This window comes from Perna viridis, chromosome 2 (genome assembly GCF_037379345.1).
Source record: "Perna viridis isolate PV_CMFRI_1.1 ecotype Kerala chromosome 2, ASM3737934v1, whole genome shotgun sequence".
NCBI classification, from domain to species: Eukaryota; Metazoa; Mollusca; class Bivalvia; order Mytilida; family Mytilidae; genus Perna; species Perna viridis.
In genome coordinates, this window is record NC_142446.1 from 6,395,813 (window position 1) to 6,414,465 (window position 18,653).

The 18,653-nt window shown below is 34.4% G+C and overlaps 1 protein-coding gene across 1 annotated transcript in view; it reads right to left on the reverse strand.

The window, feature by feature from the left end:
- Nucleotides 1-575: 575 nt before the first annotated feature.
- The window catches only part of LOC148623468 (uncharacterized), a 28,717-nt gene continuing 10,639 nt past the window's right edge, over nt 576-18,653 (reverse strand). Inside the window, exons 20-30 of the mRNA XM_088565265.1 lie at nt 8,117-18,442; nt 7,522-7,857; nt 7,130-7,295; nt 6,660-6,844; nt 5,284-5,534; nt 4,117-4,219; nt 3,867-3,987; nt 3,284-3,453; nt 2,706-3,036; nt 1,556-1,755; nt 576-986 (exon numbers count right to left, since the gene is read on the reverse strand). Of these exons, the coding sequence (XP_088421391.1) occupies nt 696-986; nt 1,556-1,755; nt 2,706-3,036; nt 3,284-3,453; nt 3,867-3,987; nt 4,117-4,219; nt 5,284-5,534; nt 6,660-6,844; nt 7,130-7,295; nt 7,522-7,857; nt 8,117-18,442 (12,480 nt within the window). The 3' untranslated portion in view covers nt 576-695. The remainder of the gene's footprint in view (nt 987-1,555; nt 1,756-2,705; nt 3,037-3,283; nt 3,454-3,866; nt 3,988-4,116; nt 4,220-5,283; nt 5,535-6,659; nt 6,845-7,129; nt 7,296-7,521; nt 7,858-8,116; nt 18,443-18,653) is intronic.

The following is an 18,653-nucleotide window of genomic DNA, read 5'->3' on the forward strand; positions in this document are numbered from 1 at the left end:
AAGAATTGGAGCTGTAACATCAACGAAACAAAAGTAAAGGGACGCCATCTGGAACGATAGTAACATACTGAACACACTGACAAACGAAAATATCCTTTGGACATAAATCAGTACATATTCAGCAGTTAGTTTCAACTGATTTGATGCAATTTCTTTTTGACAAATTATCTTAAATTTTGATAGGATAAAACAAAATAAAAAGTGATTATCAGCTAAACGGTGTAGGTTTGAATTCATACATGCAAATGATAAAAGTAGTCATACCATATTTTGAAAAAAAATGACAACATTTTCCCGTAGAAAGGTGGTATTTCTTTCCGCATTCAAAGAATTGAAAAAATAAGCAAAAGGCAAAATATTTTAGAGCTAATATCTGTTTTCTTATATCTGCATGTAAAGACTTTTGAATGACCAATGGGAATTAATCGCATTTTCGATTTTTGTTTCATATTCAAGAAAAGTTTTTTTAAACTTTCAAAAAGGAGATAAAAAGTGCAAAACTAGCAGTGTCGACCTTTTAAATCAGAAAAAATACTTAAAGATATTGTCATTGTTGACAAAAAAGTAAAATGATAAAATGCTTAAAATTTTATTGTATTCAATGCTTTGTAAAATAAAAAAAAAGAATAAACAAAACCAAATACAACCAAATAGAAATTATAGTGGTATCAATTATCACAAAAACGTCAAGTCAATTAACGGCATTTTTCCTCCACTTGCCACGAGTTGGCAAGTTCATTGACATCAGTGGTAATGTGTCGGTCTGATGTCATCATATCGTTGTAACGTTCGTTGTCATGGACACCTAAAAGTCCGGCAGTTCTACCATGAAACCAGTGGCTGACGTCAACTTCGTAAGATTGTTTCTTTAAGTCATTAACGATGTTAAACCCTTGACCATCGATAAAGATTTCATCTCCGACTTGAGAAACTCTTAGTTCGTCGGAAACGTAGGGAAGTTTCTTTTGAGAACCATCCACACGTACCTAGAAAATTCATGATACATAGTTTAAGTTATTAGTATGTAGGAAGTTACTCTTTGAATTTAAAAAGAAAAAAAATAATGAATTATATAATGAAGGCAAACATGGATAAGGGGCAAGTAACAAACATAGATAACGAGCAAGTAACGAACATGGATAACGAGTAAATAACGAAAATGAAATAGTGTACGCACAAAATGTAAAGTTGAGAATGACCAAAATCCTTTACGACACCAATCAATTACACTATATTACTACAAATTATGTAGGCGGTGATGAATAAATGAAGAATAAAGAACCACATTCAAAATCAAGTATGAAATACAGTGACATATATAATATGTGAGTTTTAAATGGAAACTAAATTGATCCTTAATTTCATAGTCAATGTACATTGAGAGTTCTGGAAATTATTTTGGACGTAAATGTGTATAATAGCATGAATGATTTCCTATCCATTGACACTAATATGATTTCTTCAGAAGAAGATTGTACCTTAGGTATAAAACTTCTGTCTTAATATACTTGATTTTCTTTTCATGAAAAAGAAAAAGATAAGTGTTTATGCTTACCATTCCATTAGGTGAAACTTGAACATTTTGAGTGGCTGACAATACAATGAGCTTCTTCTTTTGTCTTGCCATATAGTTCAGGATAATGCTGAATTTATCATGCCCGAAGTCACGTGACAAAACGTAACTACATTTGCCATTAAAGTCAAATTCTTGACCATCAAAGGTTGTGTAACGATTGCCATTAATATAAGCATGGGCTGCAAAATAAATATTTGCTTCGTTAAGAATTTCTTTAACAAATAGGCTTTTGGAATAGGGTTATGTTGCTGTAGTCATCACTACAGAAGTTTTATGGTCGTTATCATGAACTCGTGGATCGTTATGGTGTATCCATCAGCACCATGAAAACTGATTTATTCAACGGGTCATAGTTTTCCTTTCCTCGTTTGTCTACCCCGGACTTGACTTTTTATGAGCAACTCGGCGGGTGTTTCTAAAAAAGCAGAGGACGCTTACCCTAACGACGCACCTCGTCCATGCTCCCAGTTTTTAGTGGAGTCCGAGTTGCTGATTTACTTTTGTTACTTTGTATGTATGATTTTAGTTACTTTATGTTTTTTGTTGTGTATGTCTGTTTTCCATGTCTGGTCTTGGTCCCTGGATTACATTCTTTTGATTACCGCTATAACCTTGGTTCCCTTGATTACTCTTTTAAATTAAAAAAACATTCCTAATCATGTTTGGTTTTTTTTTTGTACTTGTAAGCAAAATATAATTCCCTAAATACTTCCTTTTGGGACGCTTACCCAACCTGGTCTATGATCCAAGTTTTTAGTGGAGTCGAAGTTGCTCATTTACTTTTGTTACTTTGTATGTATTATTTTAGTTATGTTTTTTGTCGTATTTATCTGATTCCCATATCTGGTCTTTGTACCTAGCCTGGATTACATTCTTTTGATTTCCGCTAGAATCTTGGTTCCCTTGATTACTATTTTTGAGACAATGGTATTATTATTAAATAAACATGTTTTAATTTCTATAAAAACAGGAGATGTGTAATCGTTACCAAAGAGACAGTCTCCTCCAAATATCTAGCAACAAACAATAAAGCGTCTACAGGTTACTCTACGGTCTTCAATGATGGGCAAAAATGCATATTTCCATTTTCCAGGTGTAAATTTGTCATAGAAAAATAATTTTTTCTTACCTCCAAAGTTTGGTAGTACGACGTGTGACCAAATATCGTCCCATGATGGTAGAGGATTTCTGTGTGGGATCAGAGATCTGATATTTTCCAATGGATTAATCATTCTGTCGATTTCTAGGAGAGATTTCATCTCCAACGGTAGATATATGTCCATTTCAATATGACCCTTTTTGGGGTCATACACAGTAATTTTAGTTTTCTTCATATCAAGTATGATGTCTCTAAGATTGCTGAATTCCTCTTCAATATCTTTTTTGATGAAGTTGACGAATTTGGCAAACACTGAGTGAATATTTTCTTCAATTTCCCAGTATTTGTACGCCGATGATGCCTGCAAAAATTATTGTATTAAGTACATCTCAAAAGACAAAAAAGAAAATTAATGAAAAATAAACATAAACAAAACAAAAACGTAAAACTCCATAAAGAACAAATGTTCCAATATATTTCGACGACAGAAAGTGTATATTTTATTTTGAGGTAAAATCATTTACATGTGTTGTGTCATACTTAATTTCTTATTTACTTTTTATCAACATACGCAAAGGTCAACAGTATTTCAAAATTCTACGACATACCATGTTATAAACTGATGTTGGCATAGTTTTGGTAAGTCCGCTTTTAAAAGTTTCTCTTGTATTGTATATGACAGTGTTGTACTGGTCAGCCATTTCTTTCAAAGGAATTGTGGGCAGTCTTGATTTTACAGCATTTATAATTTTGTTGCTAGACAGTGAGGAAACTGAAGCTGAAATTGAAAGTTGTCATGTTTTTTTTTCGCACTGTTCATCACTTAACATATGCTTTATGAAATTCACCATAAAATAATGGTGAGGATAATGGAGCTTTTGTTATGATTTAAAGTGAAAAGTAGTTTTTTTCAATTTTTGATGTCGGATGAAAGGCAATATAATTTTCAAAATATTGTCAAACATAATGTACAGTCATAGAGTAACAATTTATATCGTAAATAACAAAAGGAAAACGAAACAATAAAACAAAAAAAATCAATGAATCAAAAAGAAAGATGTTATGAAGTCGCACGATTTGAAAAACGCGTAAATTAAACGAATATAAAGAAATTGTTTTGATACAATAAATTTTACTGGTAAAACCAATTATATCGTTTATTTAAAAAAATCGATTGAGTAGGTCATTTACCTGTTACTGGCTTCCCATACTTGTTGTAAACTCTTTCAATTGATGTCGACAGTTTGGATGATTCGGAGTGGACGAAATCAGCAATCTGAGAGTAATATTGGAGTGATAAGTCCTCCGTCAGCTGAAACAAACGAAGTGTTACGCTGTAAAGACCAGCAGATACTTTCATTATATATCAAGTTAACATTTTTTAACAATATTAAAGACAAAACAGATATTTCTGTGGTAGAGAAAATTAAATTCAAAATACCTTGACAAGTTGTGTAACCTCAGCTAGGTACAGATTGTATCGTGTCATATCGATATCTCTGGTCAATTCAATGATGTCGGCCTTCATTTTCTGGACATGATTTCTAAAAATAAAGCAATCGTATTTTATGGCATTACACCTTTTTGTATTTTTATAAATATAAGACAGAAACGGGTATATAGTTCACACACCATGATACTTAATCATACATGTGTTTAAATACAGAAAAAAAGTATACAATATTTTAATATTGTATACAATATTTTAATATTCAGATTGTTATTGATAACTGAATCATTACTGATATTAATAAAACTCAAAGTTTTAAAGGTTTATTGCAAAATGTTTTAAAAAATCACTGAAAATTGGTTTTGGTTCATTATCCATATTCATAAAAAATATTCAGCCATCGTCGAAACATAATTCACTTCTTTGTTAATATCTTCGCCTATAAAGGTCAGAACAACATCACTCCACACCAAATGACATAACACATATACTAATGCAACCCAGAAATCCCTGCTGTATATACAGTTATAAAAGTATGAAGAAAACTTCCTTTCCTTTCATAGCTGGACTTCTATTAGACCACATTTGAAAAGGAAAGCGCTAGTATTCCAACTTCAATGGATCAATGTTTTTTGGGGGGATGCTATATCTACTCTTATGAATTAAGTGCCAATTCAAATCATCTTCGCCTAAAACTCCCTTCCATTTTTATTGAACTGTGAAAGGACTTTCATTTTGTTGGTCCACGTAGAATTTGTTAAAAAAATATTTGAACGATTTCTGTTAGCTTTTTAATTTATCAACACATTTATTTCAAGTTATATCTAGCCTACATCTATTTTCTAAAATACAACTTTTCCATTTCACAGGTATGGCATGTACGATAGCATAATATTCTAAGACATTTTAAGCCATGACATCTTGAAGTTTGGAAATTGAGAATATATGAGGAAATAAGCCTACCTCCTCTAGTGTATGACTAACTATGTTTTTTTTTATCTTTGATACATGATACGTATTTGTATATTTGACCAACTGAATAAAAAGGACTTCTTCATTAACTTATTACGATACCGAAGAACAAAGGAGATATATTTAAAGGTACATTTATTGGCATTGCCTAAAAAGATATATTATTCGTTAATGTAATTGTCTCACCTGATAATTTTTTGAGTCGTCTTGAAATGTGAGGAAATGTCTTTGAGATAATAATCATTATTCGCCTTCATTCGCTTGAGGTCGGTAATTCTATCAGACAAGGATTTCAGGTAAGGCTTTAGATCTTCTTTGATTGCTGTAACAATTATGGAGTGTTTGTGTTGAACCTCCTGTTCTACTGAAGTCCAAGTGGTCTCCAAAACTTTGTTAATTCCGTCTCCATATTTACGGATTTTATTCATTCCAGCAACCTGGAAGTATAGATTATTAACATGCTAATCAAACAGTTTACCTTTCCCTAGCTTGCCGTATCTACTGTAGACAAATAAATTAAAGGGATTTACTGTTGAGGTCTACCATTATAAAACAGAGACGTCATACTGAAATATCTAATAAGAGAAAATCCTTACAAAAATAAACACAAAACCTAGTAACTTACATCACACAGGAACAATTATTGAATTTAATTACAGAAATCCACTGAATCTATCTACATGACATCTATACATCAATCCCCCGCCTTTTCATTCAAGTTTACCTCAAATTGTACATACTTCATCATAATTCCTATATTTTTTTAAAATTTATTTATTATTTTCTTACTTTGGCTAATATGAGACAGTATAGTTAGACATCTGTAACTACACCTAATTTTGGTAGAAATTATCGCATCCGGTATTATATTGCTATTATGAACGATTGTAGTTTCTAAGCACTTTCGATAACTATACGACAAACGCGATTACTTTATTGTCAACTTTTCTTTCATCTGTGGCAGCATCCCTTCAGCACCTGCGTATTTAATTTACATATCACAACTCATATGTTATGCCAGAGCTTGCCGTAACTACGCAGACGTTTTGCACCGCGCTAGACTTCTTACAATTAGGCTTCAGGAACAGGATTATGCTGCTACAAGATTGAAGTAATCAATACGGAAGCTTAATGATTACCCTAATGAATTCGTGGATCGTTACCGTATATCCATTTGCACCATTAAATCTGATTTGTTCAACGTGTCAAAGTTATCTTTCCCTCTTTCGTCTACCTTGGTGTTGACTTTTTATCAGCAACTCGGCAGATGTTTCTAGAAAGGCAGAGGACGCTTACCCTACCGGTGCATTGGTCCATTATCCCAGTGTTTAGTTGAGTCCAAGTTAATCCTTTACCTTTGTTGCTTTGTACGTGTTATTTTGGTTCATTTTATGTTCTTTTTTGTATGTGTCATTTATCCATGTCTGGTCTGTGTACGTTCTTTTGATTTCCACTAGAATCTTAGTTTCCTTGATTACTCTTTCAGTTTTTGTCTTTTTTTTTTCTTGTAGAAATGTCTTATTCACTTTTTGGCGTTGAAATAAATCATGCAGAAGTATCACCTTGACTGTTTTGAGAAGGTCAGGGTTCCAATGGACTGAAGTATGCAGTATTCTTGAAGTCTTGAGGCGAAGGTTAAGAAGGGTATCAGCAATTCTCTTTTGGTTCACATTTCTGTATACTTCAGCTGTAAGTCCGGTACTATCAGCCAGTTTAGCATTTACATGAAGAATATTCTGTGGATTGTCTGTAATAATTCAAGAAACATCACTGACAATCTTTTAATTTATCCAATGACGAATTCATCGCTTAAAATACGGTAGTCAGTTTATTCACTTAACATTGCGTTTCATATCCAATATAAAATAAATGGTTCTTATACAAACAAATGCTCAGTTTAAGATATTATTATTTTCTCAAGTTAAAAAAATGATATTGATTTGATGAAGGGGAATTGTCTTGTACTGGTGAAACATAACTAGCACAGGAAAAATAACAATTTGAGCAGTCAGAGTATTTGTAATTAACGTACCAATATCGTAGTTAATGCTTGCATCAAGACTGGTGTCTGATGGGTCGAGGACGACCTCAGCATTGATAGGTTTGATATTGTCATACAAGTTCTGAATACTGATTCTGTAAGGTGCTGATGTCTGTAGTTGGCCTTTTACATTGATTGATTTGATTGGAGAATCAAGCTGAAAAAAATCAAAGCACATGATGCAGTAATTCACAAACCTTATAATAGTCTGAACAAACTTAAGAGACACAAAGATGCGCTATAATTGATTTCATTGATTGAGATCTTTACTTTTCTAGTTCAAATATGTTTAAAAAGTTAGTATGATTTTTTTTGTAAAACTCACTATACAAGGAGTAATTAATGCAAAATACTTTTAAACACAATTCATTTTAATTATTCACCTCCAGTTTTAGTGTGTTTTTCAAACTGTTAATTTCAGTCATTAACACAACGTTTTTAGTCTGTCTGTCTGATGTGAGGTATTTCACATCTATTGAAGCAATTTTACTGTATTCAGTAGATTCTAATCTTGATGCCATTTCTACGTCAACGGTTGTGTAAGGATGTTTGATTCCAACGTTAAGATTGTAGTTTGTCTCACTACCAGATGAATTGTCTTCTAGTTTTGTGGTCAGTAATAATGTTTTGGAAGGATCTCTGGAGTATCGTAAGGCAGTTGTCCCATCTAACAAAATTCCTCCTTTATTGACTTTAACGTGCGAGTCCAGATGTACGTCCTTAAATAAGAAATCGAAATATTTAAATAAACGAAATAGATTTGCACTTGTAAAACAATTTTCTATGAAAACAAATACGTTGAATGGTTTGAAACATGTAATACTGATTTCAGATCAGTTGTATGTGTAAAGTTAATTGAAAAAAAATCGATTTTGGTAATGAAAACAAAACAATAATAGTATTTAGTTTTAACTTTTAAAAAAATAAATGAACCTTATAATTTGATTGTTTTTTTTTTTATATTATTCTTTCATATACCTGGCCAATACTTGGCATCTCAAGGATAACATTTGCTTCAACACCTTCATCACTTGGATTGATCTCTCCTTTAACAGTCACTTTCTTTGTCTGGTCTCTATCTGCATCCCAGTAGAAGGCAGTAGTTGCCATCGTAGAACCAAGACGCTTTTGAACTTCATTGGAAACCATGACCGACCTAGAAGGAAATCTGAGCTTAATACTTGAGGCCCGTTCATCTTCAGTGTGTTTACAATCAAATGTGTATCCAAATACATCCTTGTTACCCACACTAACATCGAAGGTGGCAAAATCTTTCTTGTTATTCTTTTCAAGTTCACCTCTAAAGCCGAACGACTTTTTCGGGTGAGTCAATCTGAGTGCTATACTACATTTGTCGTCGTTATGGTTCAGATAGGTTTCCATGTCAATGCTGCTGTCGGTTTTGTCTGTATTCCAATTCAAGCTAATGTCAGTATTCATTTTACCAGCCTCCATATTTCCACCGATCCTAAAGTTCATAGGTCTGGGATGTCGTGTAATAATTGAAACGGTATGATGCTCTGCTTTGGTGTAAACAGCATCAAGGTCTATCAAATGCTTTGCATTGTGTTCCAAGAAGATAGATACCATTTTATTATCGTCAGAATTTTTATGTCCAATGTCGATCTTTGCCATTTTCAAGCTTTTAAATGGAGTTGAAATAACCAATGAATTTTTTATACCGTTAGTTACATCACAAGTTGCATCAAGTGATATTTTATTATCTTTGTTCCAACTAGTTTCGACATGTGATTTGTATTCTCTGCCTGTTTTCTGGTTTACCAAGGATGCACTCACACGTTCTAAATGTTTGAAACCTGTTGTAAGAATTGCTGTAGTCTCCATGTCCAAAATAGAAGCATATCGGAGATGTATTTCTGAATTGACAGGTTTGAATAACGGAGTGGTTAATTCAAAAGTGACCCGCAGATCATGTCGGTCACCAGAGCATGACATTCTTACATCAGAAGATTCAAAACCATTGAATGGTGTTAGTACGGTGACTCTGGCTGTCATAGGACTGCTATCAACATCAATCAAAGTTTTGAAACTAAGGGCTTGGTTATTAAGTTTCGCTGATGTTTCTAGATTGTAAATGTTGTTTCGACTTTCAAGGAATCCTTTTGCAGAAAAACGTCGTGCTATTTTGAAAGGAGTGTTAAGTTCCATACTCAGGGATTTGGATGTCAGTTTGAAATCCCCAACTAGTTGAATACCAGTTGAACATTCGTAGCTTGTAAAAACAGTAGCAGTTGTATCAATATTGTGCCTATAGATAAATCTCATCAGCTCATGTCCTTTGATAGGTGTTTTCACTTCAGCTTTGATATCAGCTTTGTTGTAGCGTTTGTTAAATACGTTAACGCTTATTTCGTAAACTTTTTCAGGAGAAAGGGAGAAAACGACAGAGTTTGAAATCGTGTTTGCCTTAATGGCATACTTTACTGAAGCAACCATGGATCTAATAGATCTGAAAGGCGTCTGAATCTTTATCATTGCTTCAAATGAAGGTTGTACTTTAAATGTAGATTCTAGTCTTATCTCATTATTATCCAGTTTGGTTTTAACCATGACGCTCATGTCATTAAAAGATCTTGCTCCTGAAATTTCCATTTCTGCCCTTTTTACTGTTCCTGCAACACTGATATCTACTGATGATGTAGCTTTCGCTTGATTTCTTGTGCTAATGTCAAAATTAGTAGTTGATGTGAAATAGTTTTCACTGCCGATGGATGCAGAGAAAGATGATGTGAACTTCTGAAAAGAGCCTGATGTATCATACTTTATGTTAATGTCTTCAACAACTGCAGTTTTCAGATCCAAATTTCCTTGGATAACACCCATGCTTCCAACGTGTTCGAAAGTCAAGTCATAAATTGTTTGGCTTTCAATTTGAACATCTGACGTTAACAGGAAATTTGTAGGATTGTCGTTAAAGTTAATGTTGAAGGACATATCACTAATACCAGAGAATGGTGTCTTTACGTTAACCTTTCCATTGAATGGAAGGCTTTTATCGAAGGAAGAACTTATTTCAAAATTCTTAGATCCAATTCTCCCATTAATCTGAAGTGAGGTTGTTTTACCTCTAGTGTCATACTGCATATTAGCAGAAACGTCTTTATATCCTTGGAATGGTGTATCAATTGACATTTTAGCATCAATCATGTCATAAGATACAACTGAGAAGTCACCAGACATAGCCTGTCCGTTGTAGTCTACATTCAGGTTCAACGAGTTCTGAAAATCAGCAAATTTACGGACGATCAAAATCTTGCAATTATGTAATGAAGAACCATCAACGTTGACCAAAATAGAGGCACCAAGTTTATTTTTGGTGAGCTGAAATGAAGATGTCACTTCGAGATCTTTTGTGTAAGGTGTTGTTAAGGAAAGTTTAGCAGTATATTTATTATCAAATGACAGAACTGCTGCTAAAGTTGCTTTCTTATCGTTGTATGATGATTCTGTTTCTATACCAAATCGTGAACCTGTTGTTATCAAGTTAAATTTTGAACCTATGTTATAGTTCTTACGACCGTAGTTAATCTGGACATTGGTGGTGAAAGCAGTGGGTTGCCCTCTGTACTGAATGTTGCAAGTCACGTCATTCGTCCATGGCGTTTTAATTTCAAGATTACTGGAAAACCCAGACACAAAGTCAACAGACAAATCGCCCGACACTGTTTGACCATTGAAACTGACTTCAACTATGGACTTAAAGCTATCGGAGTTTTTCATCATATTTAAACTGACATGTCCTGTGTGTTTAATAGATCCGTAGCTGGCCGCAATGTTAGACGTAAATGCTTTTGGGGTTCCTTCAGTTGTAAGAGACGCTCTCAAATTCTTTGTCCATGATGATTTTATGTCAAGTTTTCCAGAAACTGTTGATTTTGTGTTAAAAGCAAAGTTTGCTGAACAAGATTTATCATTATAGTTCACGTTTATTTCGGTTTTAAACTTTCTGATGGAACCTCTTGTTTCGAAATCAATCGTAGCATCATGTTTGAGAGATCCGCCATAACTGATCTTTATATCTGATTTTAAGCTAAGATGGTTATTTGCAAGATTTCCAGATACGACAACATCGTCATAAAATGGTGTCTTTAAACGGAACTGAACTGTCAACTTATCCTTTGAATTAAAATATAGAGAAAATGACCCTCTCTGTTTGTTGTATTCAAGAGAACCCATCGTTGATAATTTTTTCAATGAACCATCGAATCCGAATTGAAAGCTAGTATCATGTTGAAGTTTTCCCCCATAGGTCACTTTCAGGCATGTCTTGGAATGCTTAAGGTTACCTTCTGTAGAAAATGCAATGATTATATCATCTGTAAACGATGTTTTGGTTGTCAACTTGCCTTCAATTAAATCACTCGTGCTGTCGAAAACAGCTGTGACTGCTGCATTCTTCTTGTTGTACATCAGTGATGTTTCACCTGTGAACTTGCTCATAATACCAACTGCTTTAAATGTAAAACTTGCATCGTGTTGAAGTTTTCCACTGTAAGTAATTTTAAGGCACGACTTGAAATTATTCAGTTTGCCTTCATGAGAAAAGTGAATAATAACATCTTCGGAAAAGGGTGTTTTCACCGTCAATTTCCCTTCAATAAACTCAGAAGTGTCGAAAGCAACTACTGCTGATGTCACTTTGTTATTGTAGGTCAAAGACGTTTCTGTATTAAATTTCGCTAGAACACCATCGTGATTAAATTTCAAACTAGCATCATGCTGGAGTTTTCCACTGTATGTCATTTTAAGACATGACTTGAAATTCCTTAGTTTGCCTTCATGAGAAAAGTGAATAATCACATCATCAGAAACAGGTGTTTTCACCGTCACTTTCCCTTCAATGAATTCAGATGTCTCGAAAGTAATTTCGGCTGATGTCATTTTGCTGTTGTAGGTCAAATATGTATGTGTATTAAATTTAGCTAAACCACCATCGTGATTAAATTTCAAACTAGCATCATGTTGAAGTTCTCCACTGTATGTTATTTTGAGACATGACTTGAAATTCCTTAGTTTGCCTTCATGAGAAAAGTGAATGATCACATCATCAGAAACAGGTGTTTTCACTGTCAATTTCCCTTCAATCAATTCAGATGTATCGAAAGTAATTTCGACTGATGTCATTTTGTTGTTGTAGGTCAAAGATGTATCTGTGTTGAATTTAGTTAGACTACCATAGTGATTAAATTTCAAATTAGCTTCATGCTGAAGTTTTCCACTGTATGTTATTTTGAGACATGACTTGAAATTCTTTAATTCGCCTTCATTAGAAAAGTGAACAATAATACTGTCTGTTACAGGTGTCTTCAGAGCAGCCTTTCCTTCAATACTGTCTGTGGCTTTAAATGAAACATCAATGGAAGCCTGTTGTCCGTTCAATCCAATTTCTGCATATGTGTTGAAATTTGTTAATGTTCCTTCATGACTAAAAGATCCTTTCAATTCAAATGATCGTTTTCCATATGTCAATCTACTCATCGAATGGAAGTTTTTTACTCGTCCTGAATGTTTTATTAAGGCAGAGAAATCTTGTGTATATGGTGTTTTCAATTCGAGTTGTCCGTCAATATTATTTGTACCGTCGAAAATAACTTTTATACTGTTTTTTTTATTAATGATTATTGCTTCAGCATATGACCTGAAATTGTTAATTTCTCCATCAAAGTCAAGTTTTCCTGAAACTCGTTTACCATTATACACAACTTGTGCTGAAGATTTAAGAGACTTAAAGTCTCCAATGGTAGAGAATGTCACTTCCATTTTATGTTGTTTAGCTCCGTTATATGTCAACTGAGACAGTGAGCGGAAATCACCGAAGTCATCGTTATTCGAAGTTGCGAAAATGATGTCCTCTGTAAATGGGGTTTTAATCACAGCATCAATCTGTATTCCATTAGTCAAGTCTGTTGTCACTTGCCCAGTTATCTTATTGTTACCATATCCAGTTTCGACAACTGATTTAAAGTTATTTTTAGTTCCATCATGATTAAGTTTTAGAAGAAGGTCTTTGGTGTATGGACTTTTAACCGTTGCCCTGATATCGACACGGTCGGCAAAAGTACTTGTAAGATCTGCCTCAGCAACCTTCCCATTGACGGATATTTCAGCATGACTATCAAAGTTATTTGGAGTCCCTGCAATACGTGTAGATATATCACCCGATTTAAGATAACTGAATGGGGTCTTGATAGTGAATGAAGCTTTTGCCATGTCACTCACTGAAAATAGTAAATTCGCTTCGATTTTCTGTTGATTAATTCCAGCTTCTATTTGCCCGTTCAACTTTCTCTTTGATCCAGATTTAGAATACGTTAAGTATATTGTTTCTGCATCTTTAAATGGTGTTAACATTATGATGTTTCCTTTAATGTCTGACTTGCTTTCCATTTGTGTCTCCAGAGAAAGTTTTTTCTTCCCATAAAATATCTGGACTAAAGCTTTGTTGTTTAACATTCCTCCATCATATTCGTAAGTTCCTTGAATCTTAGGCAGGTTACCAGCTTTCAAAGACATGGTTCCAAACGGAGACCCCTTTCGTCCAATTAACGAGTCAAAAGAAAAAATAGATTTCTTGCCATAATCAATGTTTATTGAAGTCTTCATTTTACCTCCATCGTTGTGATGAACATTTGCTTTTACGGTGTCAAAATATGGTGTCATAAATGTGAATTTTCCTTCGACCCCACTAATAGTATTAAACTTGAGATCAGCGAAGCTTTTTTTCTTGTTAAAAAGCAGATTTGTTCTAGAATGGAAGTTGTTTATACTGCCACTGTATGTAAAGGACACTTCTGTAACTGGGTATACTTTTGAAGGTATTGAAATCTTGGTTTCTGCGGACAGCTGATTCACAGAGTCAAAGTTTAGTTCAGCTATATATTTGTCCTTATTTGATGCAATATTCAATTTCGTATTGAAGGCAGTTAAATGACCAGAATGTGAAAAGGAACCTGTCACCCTTTCATAATTTTTGAATGGTGTCATTACTGTTATATCAGTGCTTCTTGTTTGTCTGTCAACCAAGAAATCTACTGAAATTGTATCTTTCTTGAAGTAAGTTATCTCCGCATTTGTCTTTATCTTTTTAGAAGATACATCGTGCTGCAGAGACGCTTTTACGTTTTTGTAACCAGCATAAGGAGTCTGTGCAGCAACCAAAATATCGATAGATGGATTTACAACAACATTCACATCCCCAGCAATTACATATTGCTTTCCCCGGGAAAATTCGGCGTGAGACTGAAAGTTGGTTAATGTTCCTTCATGAGAAATTTCTGCATTCATTTTTTTCCAGCCAGCAAATGGAGTCTCTAGTGAGGATGCCCACATAATTTTAGAGCCTAAAGATGTCTTCATATTGGCTTTTATCATATCTTTTCCTCTCTTAACACTCGCATCGCATTTAAAATTCTTCCAATTCCCCTCATGCTTAACATTAGCGACGACTTTCTTAAATCCTTTGAACGGCGAGACAAAAATGAGGGTTGCTTTCATGACTTTTGCCAAGCGGAAGTTCAAATCGGTACTGACTTTTTCTTTTTTGCTAAAAATCAAATTAATTCTATTTCTAAAACTTTTGAGTTGCCCTTTATGAACGATATTCAATGTCATATCATCAAAGAACGGAGATGCTAATTTCAAGGATGCCTTTGTACTCTTGCCTGTGATCAGTGCGATATCAGCTGAATTTGGTTTCATTTTTCCGTAAACGTATTCTGCATGGGTTTTCAGATTCTTTAGAGATCCTGTATGATGGAAGGAGGCTTTAAAATCTTTTATATAGGCAGATTTGATTATCAAAGATCCTTGCATCTTGGCAAGATTTTTGAAAATAACTTTTGCCTCGTGTGGTTCTCCTTTCTTAAACTGGGTCCTCATTTCAGTACTAAATTGTTTAAAGTCTCCCTGATGGGTGGCTTCAAAGCTTATTTTGTCTAAATTAGGACATTTGTATGAAATAGCTGCTTTAAAATTCTTAGCCTTGTTGTTCAAAGCAAAGTCAAAAACATGCTTCTGATTACCTTTATACTTCAGTTCAGCGTGAGTTTCGAAGGAAGGATATTTTCCTTGGTTGAAGAAAGATAAACTGACTGGATAGTGGAATGGACTTGTCAAAGTGGCAAACCCTTCGGTTTTTTTGTTTTTGTTGAAAGCAAAATCAACGGAATAATGCTTTCCTTTCGGATACTCAATACCTAAAGATGAAATCAAGCCCGTTGTTTCGTCAACTTTATGCTTAAGTGATGCCGATGCGTGTCGTAAGGCTCGGAAAGGAGTCTTGATTTCAAGGGAAACCTCGATATTGTTAATATTCATTTGATGAGTTGCTTTTCCAGTAATGAATTTGCTTGGCATGTATTCAATATTAGCTAGTGTTGTAGTAAGTTCTCCTTTCCTTTGGCTAGAAATCGTAACTTGACTGTATGGAAGGCTTTCAAATGGAGTTTCAATTCTTAGGTTTCCATCGATGCTGCCATACATATTAAATGCACCTGAAGCAAGGAGTTTTTTTGTTGTTGGCTCTGCCTCGACACTGCCAATAAAGGAAAACGATCTGCGGTCACCTTTAGCTTCTAGTACTGAGTTAATAGTCTTCATTGTTTCGTATGGTGTAGCAATGGATGTTGTGAAAACGAAATGGTCATCAACTCGGAATTTGTTTTCTACTGAAATTTTTCGTCCTGTTGAGTAGTCCATTGACACCAACGTAACGATTACACCGTCAATATTACTTTGCTTTGCCACCATAACAATATCATCTGCAAATGGTGATGAAACCTTCAAGGACCCTTGTGGATATCCAGATGTCATATCTAAAGCTGCATCTGCGTGGACTTTCTGACTATCTTTCGCCAAATCAAGGTTTATTTTTTTCACTGGATCAGTGGTATAGCTTAGGTCTGCTGTATATTTAGTTCCCATTGGACATGTGTACGATAGGGCGGATCTTTTTTCTGATTTTTTATTAGAGAGTTGAAAAGATCCAGACATAGTTCTCATCCCTGAAAACGGGGTTACAATGTTCAGAGTTCCCTCAGAGAAACTGTCTCGCATTATATAACGTGATTTGAGTACGATGTTTTTCCTAGGCAAATATTCAATGTTCAATTCAGATGATGTCATTCCAGATGTAAGTTTGCTGTTTACTGTTACTTGGCTGTATGGAATTTCCGAGAATGGAGTATCAAGTCGAAGTTTACCACTCAGTCCGCTGACTGTGTTCCATTCAGAGCTAAGCTTAACTGTGTTTGCCTCTAAATATGCCATACCATTTCCGTTTTGTAATTTGAACAATCCTTCTATTTTATTGATATTTTGAATTGAAGAGCTGAGAGATATTTTTAAAAACTTTATGTTATCCCATTTATGTCTTTTTTCAACAGATAGTATTTCTTCATTTCCGTACTGAAGAGAGGTAGATAACAGCATTTCATCATCGTTAGCACCACCAGCTATAATTACTATAGGTTTGGTAAATGGTGTCTTTACCTTAATTTTACCGTTTTGTCTGTTCTGCTGTCGGTCAAAGGAACCTGATATGTCAATTTGTTTTTCATTCATTTTCATATTGACCTGGCCTGTCATTGGATATTTTTGATAGTCTGAAACAACTAAAATCTCGTTTGAAACACCAGAGGAAGACAAAGTGGTCTTGAAATTAACTTGTCCAACTTTTCTGTTGTAAACAACTTTACCAGACATGAGGGGTTTTCCTCCTAGAGAAGCACTTATTGAACTGTCAACTAATGATGGCTGGTGGGTGTGATCAACACGGAGAAGAATTTCTTCGTTGAAAGGAGATTTTAGTTTAAAACTGACAGATATTCCACCCTGTTTTAATGTCAGGGCCTGTCGTCCACTTAAATCTATTTCGAAAGGTTTTCCTCCGATATTTGTGGTAAACTTTGAAGTTATTTCTCCGCTAGAATGGATATGATCCCATTTTGTCCTGAATGTATCCCGTCCAGCTGTAAGGATTACTTTGCCGTTTGTTTTGAATCCTGCTCTAGTAAATTTGTGACTTCCTTTTCCTTCATACATAAATTTCTCTCCATTAAGGTCAAATGTAATGGAGTTGTAGAATTTATTATCTGATAGTTGATTGGTAAGAGTCAGGGACGATGAGCCGAGTCTATGGTAGGACGTTTTAATACTGACTGATCCTTTGATGTCATTGATATTATTGTTGTTTAAGTCAACTATCAGATGAACGTTTTCCTTGTTAAGTTGCATTTTCAGACTTGATTCTAGTTTGGTATTGAAAGTATGATTGATTTCAATAGATGACGATTTAATGCCAGTAAAAGGTGTTATAAGAGTAACCGCTCCATTGATGTTTTCTCTCCCAAATGGTTTGTCAAGTCTCACTGTTAAAGCAACTTTCTTAGAATTACCCCATGACAACTCAATTTCATTTGAGTATTGCCTATCAGAAGATACAAGATTGTACTTAAGCAGTCCATCTTTAGATAAAGTCTGTATACGAATTTCTCCAGATTTTTTGCTATCGTCATCAGCATGGATAAGATCGAAAGCGAATCTAGATTTACCTCCAACGGATACGTCGAAATGGCTCTTGGTTTCTTTGCCTATAACGTGGTTGTAGTGAGTGTTAATATTCTGAATTGGATTAGTAACATCAAATGTAGCACTGACCTCTTTTGCGTCCTTATTGATAACTTCTCCGACTAGTTGAATCCTTTTTGATGGATCTATGTCAGCATCCCATTTGAAGTCAACTTTCCCAAAGTATTTGGGATGATTTTTTTCAGCCTCGATTTCAGCTATGATACGGGTCTTATCAACTCTGATATCACCACCTACTTTGATCATTGTGCTAGGTTTGTACTGTGAGGTAAATGCCATTGCTAAACGTTTTCCTAATTGCACACCTACGCGAAAGTCACGTTTTCCTCTGTTCAACTGACCAGCTATAGTGAAAGTTTTCATGTTTGGAAGGGAAATGACATTAGAAATATCAAATTCGTTAGTTGAAGCCACCTTAGCTGTTGATATAACAGAGGCCTTTGTCTTTCCTATAACGGCTGAAAAGTCATTACGATACTTTTGTTTGTTTTGTTGTATGAACACGTTAGAGAAGGTCATCGATCGTTGATTCAAAGACATCGAAATTCCCCCGGCAATTGACGATAATTTTTTACTCTTATCTTTAAGGAATACTGATGCTGAAATGGTGTGTTTCTTTCCTATAGACATTGAGAGTGTAGTATCAAGAGATTTCTTGTTGTGACTATGGCTTCCTTTAATTTGCACATCTATACCCTGTCAAAACAAAAGAAACTAGATTTATAGAGGTCAGACAAGCAAAAGAGGAAAGAATATTTTTACTTAATTTTCTTTAAAAATGGTTTATACGACATTTTAATATTTCATTTGTTTACTTCAAAATACTCACTTTTTCACATCAACCATAGGTACATTGATTAAAAACATATTTCAAAAAATATAGAAGCAACACATAGATGGTTATTGA